At 34.4% G+C, this 15,571-nt stretch overlaps 1 protein-coding gene across 1 annotated transcript in view; it reads right to left on the bottom strand.

Moving 5' to 3' along the window:
• Positions 1-3,053: 3,053 nt before the first annotated feature.
• The window catches only part of ADAMTS20 (ADAM metallopeptidase with thrombospondin type 1 motif 20), a 207,427-nt gene continuing 194,909 nt past the window's right edge, over positions 3,054-15,571 (bottom strand). The window contains exons 38-39 of the mRNA XM_012459057.3: positions 8,705-8,809; positions 3,054-4,304 (exon numbers count right to left, since the gene is read on the bottom strand). Coding sequence (XP_012314480.2) covers positions 4,215-4,304; positions 8,705-8,809 — 195 coding nt within the window. The 3' untranslated portion in view covers positions 3,054-4,214. The remainder of the gene's footprint in view (positions 4,305-8,704; positions 8,810-15,571) is intronic.

The raw sequence follows: 15,571 nt of genomic DNA, 5'->3' as shown, positions 1-15,571 counted from the left end.
ATGAATGGAGGATGTTATTATAGATGTAGATATCAGTGTTAAATTGGTTTAAAGATAACTCAAAGATAGTTTGCCTAATGCATTGCAAATTGTTGTGTCTCAAAGTTTCCAGGAAAGTACGGAAGAAATTAGGTTGGCAATTTTTCTTGATTCTACTGAGGAATCATTACGGCCAGCAGATGCCACTGTTGTCAGTTGTAAATATTCTTTTAAGTTTCAAACATGAAAAATGACTAGAAAAAAGGGTAAGTGAAATGTAGCAAAGCAATCATGTTATCATTAAAGATTAAGTAGTACAAATGCTGTATAATAGAAACTTATTTGCCTTTTAGCAAAATATTTAAGTAAGTACTTAGCAAATAAAGACTGTCTATTAGAAAAAAATTAGTAGGGGAAAGAATGAGTTCTTTATGTTTGAAAATAGTACTCATTTTTAAAAATTAGAAGTTCATGCAACGACCAATGTTGATTGATCACTATATTCAGGAGCCAAAATATATTTTATCCTGACGCATGACATCGAGGGAGAATCTGTACTCAGTTGTTAACAAGTTGTTGTTGCAAAATTATTACGTTACTATCTTCTATTTCCATCAATATTTGTACATGATGTTAGGAGTCTTTTTGTGTGTTCTTGGTTTTTTGATTTTTTTGACAGTCTGGTTCTATTGCCCAGGCTGCAGTGCAGTGGCACTATCATAACTCACTGCAACCTTTGACCTTCTGGGCTTGAGCAATCCTCCCACCTCAGTTTTCAGAGTGGGTGGGATTATAGATGCATACCACTATGCCCAGCAAATATATAAAGGATAATTCATGGTATCTTATTTATTTTAAAAGACATGTTTAAACAAGAATTTATGTAAAAATTATATTTGAAGTTTATAACTTTGAAGGTAGATTATGATAGGTTAAGGATCTATACTGGAATTCCTAGAGCAAACACTAAAAAAAAAAGGGAATTACCTGTTTTACAATTTTTTAAATTGCAGTGCTGACTATATTGATTATAATCTTTCAGTAATAGATACTAGAATTATAAAAATCAATAAAGATATAGAAAAGATTTAAACAATATGACAAATTAACTTGACATAATTACTGATTAGACAGGAAAATAAGATATTTTTGTTTAAATATAGAAGAGAGGCAAACATGGTTTTTGAATGAAGAAAAAGAACCAGTGGTGAAAGAAAGGAAAGGGAGACAGAATACTAAATGGAAAGAAGTCTTAGAGAATTCAGAGTGGGAGAAATCAAAGGCAGAGGTTGAGTGATTATCCTTAGACATGAGCAGGGAAATTGTTTCCATAAGGGTATAAAAAAATAAATAAAATAGAAGCAGGGAGCATGTCATCTTAAATGTTAAACAAGTAAATCATTATAAATTGTATATTAATATTTGCAACTAATTTAAGGTACAATACAAAAGCATGCTTTTTGGCAAGAGATTCTCAAATGTTTTGAATTATATCCACATAAAGCTGCTTGGTTTTTATTCAGAAATATGTCTGTTTCTTTTTTTCTTTTTCTTTTTAGGGGCAGGAGACGTGGAGAGGAGAGGAAAAGTGGCAGGAAGTAGAAAGAATTTATTTCCAAATGTTTTCTTTCTTGTAAATTAGAAAGTAATGCTATCTACTGAGAATTTGGGGGCAGAAAGAAGACAAGATATTTGAGCAAAACAGTAACACTTTGAGATAGACACTGTGACGACAAAGAAAAGGAATTTAAAATAACAGTCCCAACTGAAAACTTACATTTTTCTTGTTCCCACTCTAATGGTAACTTTTAAAAAGCCCTTTAACTTAAAAAAAAATTCCTAAACTAAAACTGACAAAGATAATAATCAAGTGATTCTCAGAAAAACCAATGTAAAAAAAACATGAGAGGTCCTTATCTACTCTAGTAATCAGATAAATATAAATTCAGACAATGAAATACCATGCTATGTTCCATCAGATTAGAAAACAAAACAAAGCAAAAATTCAGGTGTCATTAAGAATGTGGATCAACTAAAACTTTTATTCTCCTCTGGTGTTAATGTATTTAACCATTTTGGAGGTACTTTGGCAATACCTAGAGAGGTTGAAGACGATATATCACAAGGACCTGCTTCTTGCCATGGGAGAGATTGTTAAGTCCCCACCCATTTCCATGGATCTGGGCATCCTACCCTACAGAATTCCATGTCCCTGCCCCATTGCATCGGACTTGGTCATGTGATCCGGTTTGGCCACTTGAATCTGAGTAGACATGAATAGACTTGTATGAACACAAGCTTTTAGAGGCACTGCAAGTTGTTGGTAGCTTTCCTGCCAGGTTTCCTCTGCCATGAGAAGGGCACAGACAGGTGTGCTTCATCCTACCTGCACAAATTTGATTAAAAATTTCTTAGAATTGGCCGGGTACAGTGGCTCATGCCTGTAATCCCAGAAGTTTGGGAGACCGAGGCAGGTGCCTCGCCTGAGGTCAAGAGTTTGAGACAAGCCTGGTCAACATAGTAAAACCTCATCTCTACTAAAAATACAAAAAATTAGCTAGGCATGGTGGCAGGCACCTGTAATCCCAGCTACTAGGGAGGCTGAGGCAGAATAGCTTGAACCCGGAAGGCGGAGGCTGCAGTGAACCGAGATCGTGCCATTGCACTTCAGCCTAGGCAACAAGAACAAAACCCCGTCTCAAAAAAAAATTTCTTAGAATTTCTGAAGTAGTTAGAGTTATAGACATTTACAGTGAAAGTTCTCTTTTTAACATCTAAAGACAATAAAAACATAGTGCTAATGAATCATAAAAATATGTTATTTAAATGTTTATAAATTATAATATTTTAAATATGCATGAAAAGATTCCTGGATAATGTCACACATTTTATATTAATGTTTGTAACTGGCTTAAGGCACATAGTACAAAATACATCTTTTGATACAGAGATCTTCAAATGTTTATTTAACCACATTGGAACAAAATTGCATTAGTGCTTTATATGATACAATACATCTCTAATAAATGGTTGGTTGGGAGAAAAACACTGTGGATAAAATAAGTACACTAGTATTCACTGGCAAAAATCTATTAGTAGATTCCATTTTTATTTATTTTTTTTGGTTGTCAGGGTAAGTTTCCATAGAAAAATATTATTTGTCAACATGTCTTTCAAAAGCACATTGTTATGTAATACATGATTAAATTACCCACATGAAAAAAAAACCTCTTAATACCTGAGAATTTGCCCATTGATAGTTAATTTTTATACTCCTTTATGCTCTGGCTTTGAGAAACTTCTGATATAAAATAACTTAAACATCTCTAATAAAACTTTTGCATATGCAAATATAATTTTATATTTACCAAAATAAGATCTTCAAAATTAAAAGAATTCTCACTTCTCTAATTAACAGAATACAGTATATAACTTTGAGAAAATAGATTTTTAAAGAATATATATATACACACACAAGAATTATAAAGGCAAAACAACATTGCTAAAACAATGCATTGTTCTTATAAGTACAGTCAAAGTTGAGGTAGATTTTAAAAATTAAATTAATATCATATCTTTATTATACCCACAAAATTTATTATTTAACTCAAACATGCATTTTTTAATAAGCAATTCATACCTCATTTTGAGGACTGTTTTTTAATTGAAGCACCATAATCCACAAGTAAAAATCAAAGAAAAAATAAAATGAGGTATCTAAACTGCATGAGTAGAAAGCATAATGGCTCTGTGCTTTTTTATGTAACTATTGATTTGCTATTCACCTGAAAGATTCAATAATGTTTATAGCAATTTCAAATGTTTATTATCCTAATATTTAGTTGTTCCATTTTAGCAAGTAGAATAAACATTTCATTGCACAGTATGATACTGAGCAGAGATTTACATGTGTGTTTATAGGTGTAAAATAAGTGTGGTCCAGTCCAAGATGTTAAGAGCAACATTGTGTTGGTATAATTCATTCAATCTGATATTCTCTATTACCAATTATTATGTTCTTTAACAAAAATTCTGATTAGAATCATACATCTCTTGTTTATTTTATAGGCCTTATTAAGCAGTGATTTGAATCCCTGATTAGCACCCTGGAAAAAAAGGCAGAAACATACTTGACACGGAAATCTTGGGAAGGGAGAAATAAAAAAATGAGCACCAGTTATTTGCATGTTCCAGAGAACATTCCTCTTTAGGGTATATTTCCCCCTTCTGAATGTTCATATGACTTGAATTGGGAGACCAGTAGTCATGTGAGGAAGACACTTTCCACAGTACCCTCCACACTTGCCGAAAACTCTGGTTCCATCCTGAAAATCGGAATAAGAAATATAGAATAATCTTATACAAGCTGGTATCTGCATGCAAATAGCAGAAAAAGAAAATGCTTTGAATCGTATAGCTAAAATCAATAGCAGAGGTTTCCTATAACAATTGCCTTTGAGGTGAAAGATCATACCCCTTTGGTATTAGTTTAAATTGGTGGGCATGGGAAAGTTAAAGGATATTAGATAACCTGAGATTCATATTAGCTAATTAAATGTTATATACTACACTATAATTTAGACAATTTAAATCTCAATTGAGACTTAAATCCAATCCATATATTTCAATCTCAATCCACATATGTTTCATCTAGGTATCTATTTGCTTCAGTGGGTTTATTAAAACCTCTTCCAATTTGCTATCCATTATTTACATAATTTTATATAACATTCTCTTAGACTAAATAAAAGAAAGATATTGTACAAACTTGACTTTAAAGGTATATAATTAATATTCTATCCAATTTATCTCAAGTATCTCGTGGAGGCATTAGAAACACACTCTGGAGAAAAGTATAGAAGGTGGTAAAATGGAGAAAAAAAATAAATAAAAGCTGGGCTGAAAGCAGTCATTAGAATTAGAGATGAACTAAAATGGAGATTGTTCCATAAGCAGAGCTGTTCACTAAGGAACAGGTGGCAGAAATGGGCTAAAGCGGTTTGGTCAGGACATGATAGATGCACTCTCTAGATGCCTTCCATCTTTACGTCTAAAAGTCAAGACTGAAGACATTTCCAGAACATGAGACAAAAATAGGTTGAACTCTTATCATTTCTGGAAAAGGTCATTTTTTTTTTAATCTAAGGGAGTAAAGATACAGAAGATAATTGTAGGTTCCTGGGGCATTTTGAGATGGAGGAATGTTCTGAGACTGGAAGCTTTGATGTGTGTGTGTGTGTATATATATATGTATATAAAATTGTGTTTTTAGGTTTTGGGGTACATGTGAAGAACATGCAATATTGTTGCATAGGTATATACATGGCAATGTGGTTTGCTGCCTTCCTCCCCATCACTTATATCTGGCATTTCTCCCAATGTTATCCCTCCCCAACTCCCCATGCCCCACTGTCCCTCCCCTAGTTCCCCGCTGCAGACCCCAGTGAGTGATGCTCCGCTCCCTGTGTCCATGTGTTCTCATTGTTCAATACTCGCCTATGAGTGAGAACATGCAGTGTTTGATTTTCTGTTCTTGTGTCAGTTTGCTGAGAATGATGGTTTCCAGGTTCATCCACGTCCCTACAAAGGACAAAAACTAATCGTTCTTTATGGCTGCATAGTATTCCATGGTTTATATGTGCCACATTTTTTCTGTCCAGTCTATCATTGATGGACATTTGGGTTGGTTCCAAGTCTTTGCTATTGTAAACAAGGCTGCAATGAACATTCGTGTGCATGTGTCCTTATAATAGAACGATTTATAATCCTTTGGATATATACCCAGTAATGGGATTGCTGGGTCAAATGGAATTTCTATTTCTAGGTCCTTGAGGAATTGCCACACTGTCTTCCACAATGGTTGAACTAATTTACACTCCCACCAACAGTGTAAAAGTGTTCCTATTTCTTCACATCCTCTCCAGCATCCGTTGTCTCCAGATTTTTTAATGATCACCATTCTAACTGGTGTGAGACAGTATCTCAAAGTAGTTTTGATTTGTATTTCTCTAATGACCAGTGATGAGCATTTCTTCATATGTTTGTTGGCCTCATATATGTCTTCTTTTGTAAAGTGTCTGTTCCTAACCTTTGCCCACTTTTGAATGGGCTTATTTGTTTTTTTCTTGTAAATCTGTTTTAGTTCTTTGTAGATTCCGGATATTAGCCTTTTGTCAGATGGGTAGATTGCAAAAAGTTTTTTCCCATTCTGTTGGTTGTTGATTCACTTTACTGATTGTTTCTTTTGCTGTGTGAAGCTCTGGAGTTTAATTAGGTCCCATTTGTCTATTTTGGCTTTTGTTTCCAATGCTTTTGGTGTTTTGAGTCATGAAGTCCTTGCCTATGCCTATGTCCTGAATGGTTTTGCCTATGCCTATGTCCTGAATGGTTTCTAGGGTTTTTATGGTGTTAGGTCTTATGTTTAAGTCTTTAATCTATCTGGAGTTAATTTTAGTGTAAAGTGTCAGGAAGGGGTCCAGTTTCTGCTTTCTGCCAACGGCCAGCCAGTTTTCCCAACCCTATTTATTAAACAGGGAATCTCAATTCTAAGCAAAAAGAACAAAGTTGGAGGCATCACACTACCTGACTTCAAACTATACTGCAAGGCTACAGTAATCAAAACAGCATGGTACTGGTACCAAAACGGAGATATAGACCAACAGAACAGAACAGAGGCCTTGGAGGCAACGCCACACATCTACAACCATCTGAGCTTTGACAAACCTGACTGGAAGCTTTTGAAGCTACATTTTTTCAAAAGCAATTTTAATTCTGGAGAATCTGAGTACACAGAGAAGGGAATGACAGTAAAATCTCAGAGTTGTATATTTCCCTATTCCCAATAGACTGTTGAAGTAAAAACTCAATCTTCATTAAACTTATTGGCAAATGAATATATGTTTGCATTCCCGTAAGTATATCTGGATTTTACCAGTCTCAGTTTCACACCAGGCACCATATTTTAAGGAATAGTTATGTGTCACATTTTTTATTGAGGTAGAAGTTCTCAATCAAATAAACAATTAATTAATCTTTAGAATAGAATTTAATAAAAGCAAAATGCTTTGTTAAGTAAAGCACAATTTTATTGTCTTCAGAAACAGAATGTTTTAAAGGCTATGACTATCAGAATACTAAATTTTATTTACAAGGAATATTTACTTATTTATTTATTTATTTTTGAGGCACAGTCTCACTCTGTCACCCAGGCTGGAGTACAGTGGTGCAATCTCAGCTCACTGCAACCCCTGCCTCCTAGGTTCAAGCAATTCTACTGCCTCAGCCTCCCGAGTAGTTGGTATTATAGGTGTGAGCCACCATGCTTGGCTAATTTTTTATATTTTTAGTAGAGATGGGGTTTCACCATGCTGGTCAGTCTGGTCTCGAACTTTTGACCTTGTGATCCTCCCACCTTGGCCTCCCAAAGTGCTTGGATTACAAGCGTAAGCCACCATGCCTGGCCTCCGGAGGAATATTTATATAAATAGGGGTGTAACAAAATTCAGTTTAATCAAAATAAGTAAAAATTATAAAATATTAGAATATACAGGGGCTGCTGCTGGTGCCAATTTGAGTGCAATATAGGTGAGAACACATATAACCTAGATCCAGATTTACTGTGGGCAGGACTATGTTATCTAAGACACAATAACCATAAGTAATAGAAAGCATTTCATGAAGTGTACGTGTTAGGATACCATACCTGCAGAAACTTAAGTGGATTCTACTCTGGATAATACAACATATGTTATCGCTACTATCACTATATAAATAAACTATAAAAATAGTTATAACTATCTATCTGTATAGAAATACTATATAGCAGTCTATATTTTTATAGATAAAATAACAATGTTATCTTAATAAAGATAGGAAAACATGAGTACATCATCAATATATAATTCTAATTGTTGAAAAAACTGTGAAGGATATTTGTTAATTGACAAATGACTCCAATACCATCCCCATTACTAAAACAGTGAAGGAAGAAAACCAGAACTTTAACCCTCATTTTGAAATATTAAAACCTGTAAACCTTAAATAATTAAAGTATAGTAAAAAAAAAAAAAAAAAAAAAAACTCCCTTTTTTGAAGTACCTGTATTTCAAGTCATTAGCTACAAACTTGAGATAGACAAAATATATATGTCCTGACATTTGGCAATTTATGTTTAGTTATCTGTAGCCCATATACAGATTCATATGCATACAAAACCTACACACATACTTTAATACAATGAATCCAATTTCATTTTATAAATTGATGTTGTGCCCCATTATATGTAATATGCCCATTAAATGCAATAACTCAATAACTCTTTTTTTTTTTTTTTTTGACAGATTCTTGCCCTGTTGCCCAAGCTGGAGCACAATGGCACTATCTTGGCTCACTGCAACCTCCTCCTCCTGGTTTCAAGCAATTCTCCTACCTTAGCCTCCCAAGTAGCTGGGATTACAGATGTGCATCACCATATCTGGCTAATTTTTTTGTATCTTTAGTAGAGGCGGGGTTTCGCCACGTTGGCCAGGCTGGTCTTGAACTCCTGACCTCGTGATCTGCCTGCCTCCCAAAGCACTGAGATTACAGGCATGAGCCAGCATGCCTGGCTACAATAACTCTTTAGTTATCAATTTTATATAATTTTACATTTAAGGTAGATAACCTTTAACGTTAGTTCACAGCCCAGAAGTATTTCAAACAGGGTTTTCGGTCCAGCAAGACTTACCTCCGATCTTTGTATGCTGACAGAGGTATACCTCCCCTGAGTGTGCCACTTTGCTGTGCTGGATATCTTCATCCCAGTTCCTGCCAAATTAATGCTAAACTGCCCCTGGATTGTAAATAAAACAAACAAAAATAGATGGAATTTATAAAATATTTAAGAATGCTCTTGGCTAAAAACATCTGAATGGGAATTATATAAGGACGGCCTCAAAATACCTTTCAAGGTATTTCAAGTAATATTTGAAGAAATATGATATAACATTACTGTAAAGAAAATGAACCAGTTAAGGATTTTGAAAATTTATTACAAATAAGTCTTCTCAGTTACAAGTATTAACTGAATTAATGATATTTGTGGAAGAAGTAACTGCCCAACTCTAGGACTCTATGACTTGACAACTGGAGCCAATAGTCCTGTAGAAAGTAGCAAGTCCCAAACACTGCATGTTTTCACTCATAAGTGGGAACTGAACAGTGAGAACACATGGACACAGGGAGAGGAACATCGCAAACCGAGGCTTGTTGGTGGGTAGGGGGCTAGGGGAGGGATAGCATTAGGAGAAATACCTAATGTAGATGACGGGTTGATGGATGCAGCAAACCACCATGGCATTTGTATACCTATGTAACAAACCCGTACATTCTGCACATGTGTCCCAGAACTTAAAGTATAATAAAAATAAATAAATAAGAAATTAGCAAGTCCTGACAGAAATGGTTCATGGGGACCAACATTTGCCATACTTTAACATTTCTACACTTTCCATTTTTGACCCCTCATTGCTCACTTCTATGGTGTTTCACCTTGGACATATTTTCCAGAATCTCTGTTATTGTATCATCCCTTTTGTGGTAAGAATATTACTTCTTAACTCACCACACAAAACTATTTAATATAATATCGTTGTCCTGGAAATTATATCCATTTTAAGCACCAAGAATGGTGTGTAAATGTGTGATACCACATGATTTACACACATTATGGTGTGTGGGTTCCCTATGAGTTTTATGACCAATTTTATGTCAAAATATTTCAGACTGTCTTTGTTAACAATTAGATTGTAAATGTTAACTGAGAAAAATGTGTGACTAAAATGGGTAACATTTGTGTCATATTTATATAATTTTACAGTACAAATTTAAACATTGAAAAGTAGAACTACAAATTAGTTTAGTCTATTGACAATGTTCAGTATGCATATAGATTCAAAACAATATTAAGGCATTCTTTGATTACATCACGATATCTCAATAGCTTAAGACTCATGAATCTTGAGCAAGACTGTGATGAAACATTGGATTTTATATTATAGGAATGAAAATATTATCTAGTCATAAAAGCAAAGGATATGTAAACTTGCTATATATTATGAATTATGCAAAGGATATATAAACTTGCTATATATTATGAATTATTAATATTGCTAAACCAGATATCAATATAGTTATTAACTTGAATTTCTTAGCAATCTTATATTGCATATTTCTCATTTAAAAACAAAAAAGATCAAATATTTTTATAAAACAATGACAATAAATGGAGAATTTTCCATTGCAAAAACGATTAGTTTTAGATAAATTTCAAAGAAGATGTATCATATACAACATCATTTGGTTATGAAATTTAGAATATGAGCTCTATGTCAGCTTCATTGTTATATTCCCAGAGCCCAGAATAGGGCCTGAGTTCTCAATAAGTGTTTCTGAATGGATGAATTAAGTGCAGCATTAAAAACATTAAATAGTAGCATTATAAAAGTAAATACACAAATACATATATAAAACTCTTCAGACTCTATGTAGTGAATGACACTAAAACTAGACAAGGTAGTATTTTATGTTCATAAACATTTGATAAAAATAATTGATTCTTAGGATGTATTATTCTATTTGATACTTAACCTGATACAGGTTTTGCATTGTATACCTCCAGTCTCACATTCCTTCACAGATAGGCTTTTCACCAAATAAAGTTATTAAAAAATAAAAATATATTCTATGATGTAAATTTCCTGTAACCGGATGCTCCTTGAGTGCCCGGATTGGGACATGCAACCTAATACTGTCATTCCATTCTTCCATTTGTTCTCTACCTCCCTGATCAATGTGCCTTTAAACTATTCAAATGTATACACACTCGAAGTAAAAGGAATGAATCTGACTGACTACTAAGAGGTTTAAGTGGTCATTAACACAATTAGTTGAGTCTAGAAATATCCATTGTTCCCTTTCTCTGGACTAATTTTCATGAGCTTTGTTCTTAGTCCTCATTTAAAAAGCTACATAATAATATAATCTCAAAAAATGGTAAAACAATTATCTGAAATTTGGTAATGATGTTGATGGAGCTAAAAATACATCTCAGTCATTTGTTTAAAATTAACTGACTGGCAGAGATGGTGTCAAGTACCATGAAAGTTCAGACAGATTTCACTCTAAATCTGTTAAGTGAAATACCATATGTACCTAAAAAATGTAATTCAACGAGAGAACTATAAGTGCCATAAAAAGGTACTTACACATTCCTATAGGATTTTAGAAGTAATAAATAAGTGAATAAATGTGTTAATTACTTTAATTCCAATTCTTCATTTAAGATTAAATTTAAAGCTCAAACCTAATCTTTAACCTAAAAATTAGTTCAACAAAGGAGGTGCTCCCTTTTTTTCTCTCTCTCTCACTGTCTCTCTCTCCATATACGCATATGTAGTATGAAATGTCAGGAGAGTAGATACATGGTATGAAGCTTATCTCCTCTTCTACTCTTCTGACATTTTGAAGAAACAGCCACTACACAAAGTAAAATTCCAGTAGCCAAATCACAAATGGAAAGTAACATGATTCAAAAGACATAGGAATTCAATAAATTGGAATGTCTATTCTTGAGCAACTGGCTGCATCAAAGAACAAAGTAGGTATGGGTAGAAGATAGAGGAGAAGCATATAGATAAACGTAAGCATTAATGTTTCACTTCTTGGATTGACTGGTTGGTTCATGTGTGCTCATTAAATCATGTTTTATAATTTCAAAATGTACTGTGCACATTTTATTATGTATGTACTCTATAGATCTAATATAATACCAATACAAATTTTCCACCAGGAATCTTTGTAGATATAGAGTTGATTCTAAAAATTATATGAAAAGGCTATGGATTTAAATAGTCTAAATAAGCTTGCAAAAGAAGAATGAAGCTGGAGGACCCATATTACTTTAACACTTATCATAAAGATATCCTAATTGAGACAGTATGGTGTTGGTGAAGACAGAGACATGTAGATCAAAGGAACAAAAGACCCACATAAATAAGGCCAATTGATTTTTGACAAAGGTAGAAAGGCAAGTAAGTGGAGAAAACATTGTCTTTTCAACACATGGTGTTAGAACAACTGGCTATCTATATGTTTTTGACTCAGATAAAAAATTAAGTCTGTAAAACCCTCAGACTTAATAATACAACATTTAATTCAAAATGAATTGTAGGTCTAGATGTAATGCATAAAACTATAAAAAGTTTTTGAAGAAATCTTCCAAAAGGAGAAAATCTTAGTAATTTGAGTTTATTTAATGATTTCTCAGAAATGACTCTTAATGTACTGTCCATGAAAGAAAAATTTGACTGTATTAATATTGAAAACTTTGGCTCTATGAGAAATACTTAAAAGAAAGAAAAGACAAGGTTCAGACTAGAATGCCATATCTAACGAAAGACTTGTATCCAGAACATATAAAGAACTCTCAAAACTCAACAGTAAGGAAACAAACAATCCAATTTTTTAAATGGGTAAGATTTGAAAATACGTATTACCAGCTGGGCATGGTAGCTCATGCCTGTAATTCCAGCACTTTAGGAGGCTGAGGCAGGTGGATCACCTGAGGTCAGGAGTTCAAGACAAGCCCGGCCAACATGGTAAAAACCCCATCTCCACTAAAAATACAAAAATTAGCCAGGCATGGTAGCAGGCACCTGTAATCCCAGACACTCAGGTGGCCGAGGCAGGAGAATTTATTGAACCTGGGAGGCAGTGGTTGCAGTGAGCTGAGATCGTGCCACTGCATGCCAGCCTGGGTGACAGAGTGAGACTCTGTCTCAATAAATAAATAAATAAACAAGAGCCTAAAAAGGCAAAGGACATAAAAAGAAAGGAGGGATAGCAATGCTGATAAAAGACAAAGGAGAATTCGAGTTCCCAATCATGAAACCATGACAAGGAAGTGCTAAAAATACTAATACACAAAGAAGACATAACACATAATAAATATTATCTATCAAATCACACAGCAACAACTTTTATGAAGCAAAAACTATGAGATATGCATGGAGACACAGACACACCCTAATAGGAAAAATCACTATACCACTTCCAGTAACAAGAGAGATTAAGTGAACAAAAGTAAGGAGATGATCTAAACAATGTAACTGAAAGGGTAGATCTATGGATATATATTAAACTCCACACCCTGATAATAATGAATACATATTCCAAATACCTGACAACTGACTCTTAACATTCAAAGTGGTTGCTGGCCATGATCCATGGACATTGGCCAAATGTGAGTTTTTCTCTTACTTTTATGTAATTACCAACCAGTTAAAGAGTTCCACATTATTTTGTTTTATAAAAGTTTCTGTGGCTTTGCAAAAAGCACAGAACATTTACTTTACTTTTGACATATGCATTCTAAAGTCACATCACACTCCTTAACTTTGTCTCATATTGCAATGTGGCAAAGTTTATTTTCCCAAAGAGTGCCATATGTGTCCATTCTCTTTTTAGCATTCCTATCCTAGACTACCCTGTCGTATGCAAACACAGAGGATGTGAGTTTGATGAATCCCAAATAATAGAACAAGTTCTTTCCGTGACATCAAACATCTGGAGAGTATTCAGGCAAATGCTGTGTACCATAACACAGAATCTGGTTTATATATTGACAGAGCATCTCCAAAAATATTGGGCAGTTTGTATTTTTGGTAACAGTAGCCTTAAGCAGATAAATACAGGCTGAATATAGATAGGCACATCTCCATTTGACAGCATGTGTCTATGCCCAATAACATCTAATTTTGGAAATGGAACTTCACATTTCAGAAATGTCTAGGAAAATCATGCAAGGGAGACATCTTGCCTCAGTGTGCAGGAAGAGCATTTTATTGATGGTTCTGCCTATGACTTTCTTAAGGGTCTTGGACAGACTATTAACATGGAATGTCTGTTTCTTTAGCTATAGACTGGCAATCCCAATTTATAGCTATATAACTTTTTCAAGATATTATAGGAAAAAAAGAGAATTACAGAGAAATTGGAGAAAGGAAGTTAGAAAGAAATGGAAATAGCTATCTTACTATTTAAAAATCTGATTGTGCAAATGTGTCATTCAAATTCCATGCACATGAAGAATATTTTTTTGTGAAAAATATTTTGTTTGTAATATTGGATTTCTGTTAAGATATTTCCTATAAGGAAAGTTCATTAATAAAATAAAAGAAAATTTTGAATCCACTTGACAGTTATGATTTACTTGTATATGCATTCCCTGTGAATTTTGTTGATGTCTCATTTATCACACTTTTCTCAATTCAATGTGTAATGACAATGACCAGATTTCCAGAACTGGGTGACTTTTCCAAAGTACTGACATTTGTCAGGCCTTGTATTAGCAGACTAGGTTGCATTGTCAATTTGCTTATCTCTAATTACATCAAAGATATGACCAGAAGGCATAGCTTAACAGGAAGATGGGTTGTTGGACAAAGTTGACCCATCTTCAGATAGGTTGACCATTATAGAATGAATAATCTCCATTTAAGAGGGTCAAAATGGATGTGTAACCAACAAAAGATATCCACATATCAAGGAAAAAAATTGTTTAGAATGTTAAAAGTTTTAGATTATACATCCTTGACTTAAGGACAGGTTTGAAAAGAGACAGTGCAGGACTTCAGGGGAGGAGGGGCTCAGCAGGGAAAGGACAGTCCTAGGAAGACAACTGAATGGAAAATAGTAGGTCAGAGTCACCATGTTGGAGGTTGGTATTTATCATGAATAGGGATTTGGGAGGAAGAAGAATGGACATAAATAGAGCTAACCAGCCTCAAAGATTGAATGAGAACATAGGATTCCTCTGCAAAGTTGCCTGCCTTTAAAAATACAGCCAGGAAAGGAAGTACTTCTAGAATGGTAATGTGAGGAGCCCATGGACACTCTGTCTAGTGAAACAAACATGACTGGTGAAAATTATAAATATAACCATCACTTAAAGTCTCTGAAATTTTTTCTATGGTTATACAGCAAAGGAAGAAACATTTATTCAAAAAAATCTACTAAATCTAGGTAAGGACAGAGTGAACCTATGGCATCTGAATCATGGCTCACCTTCTCTTCTTCCCACCTCAGCAAAATGATTATTTTAATCATGGTGAATTCAGTTAAGGATTCAGAACTCCATTTCCCCCTAGCTCCTTGTTAAGGCTATGGTTTCTCTTTGAGAAGGGAAGGCATCAGCATTTCTCATTCCACCCAGCTCTGTACTGCAGAAGTTCTATTATAGGCAAGAGTAGCTGAGAGTCTGAAGCTCCCTTCTTCCACCCAGTCCCTAGTCATAGAGCAGTCAATGTATCCCAGGCATGGTAGATCAAGCACACTAGGCCTGAAGTGTCCCCACAAAAAATCAGTGGTAAGGCCGACACTCCATTCTGAGAAGGTCAAAAGCCAAAAAGACCAAGGATTACCGCCATGACTCAGCACTTTATTTATACAGCAGGGGTGTTACTCTGAGAAATGGGCCACTGTCCCTGTCCCCAGATCCACAGTATTGCAGAGTGTCTTCCCAGGGAGAGAATCAAGTTGTAAAAATAGGAAATTC

This window comes from Aotus nancymaae, unplaced genomic scaffold (genome assembly GCF_030222135.1).
Source record: "Aotus nancymaae isolate 86718 unplaced genomic scaffold, 86718_ANA_hifiasm-v0.15.2.pri h1tg000092l, whole genome shotgun sequence".
Taxonomy (NCBI): Eukaryota; Metazoa; Chordata; class Mammalia; order Primates; family Aotidae; genus Aotus; species Aotus nancymaae.
Note: the sequence above shows the minus strand (reverse complement) of the source record. Positions and strands in the feature narration are given on the sequence as shown.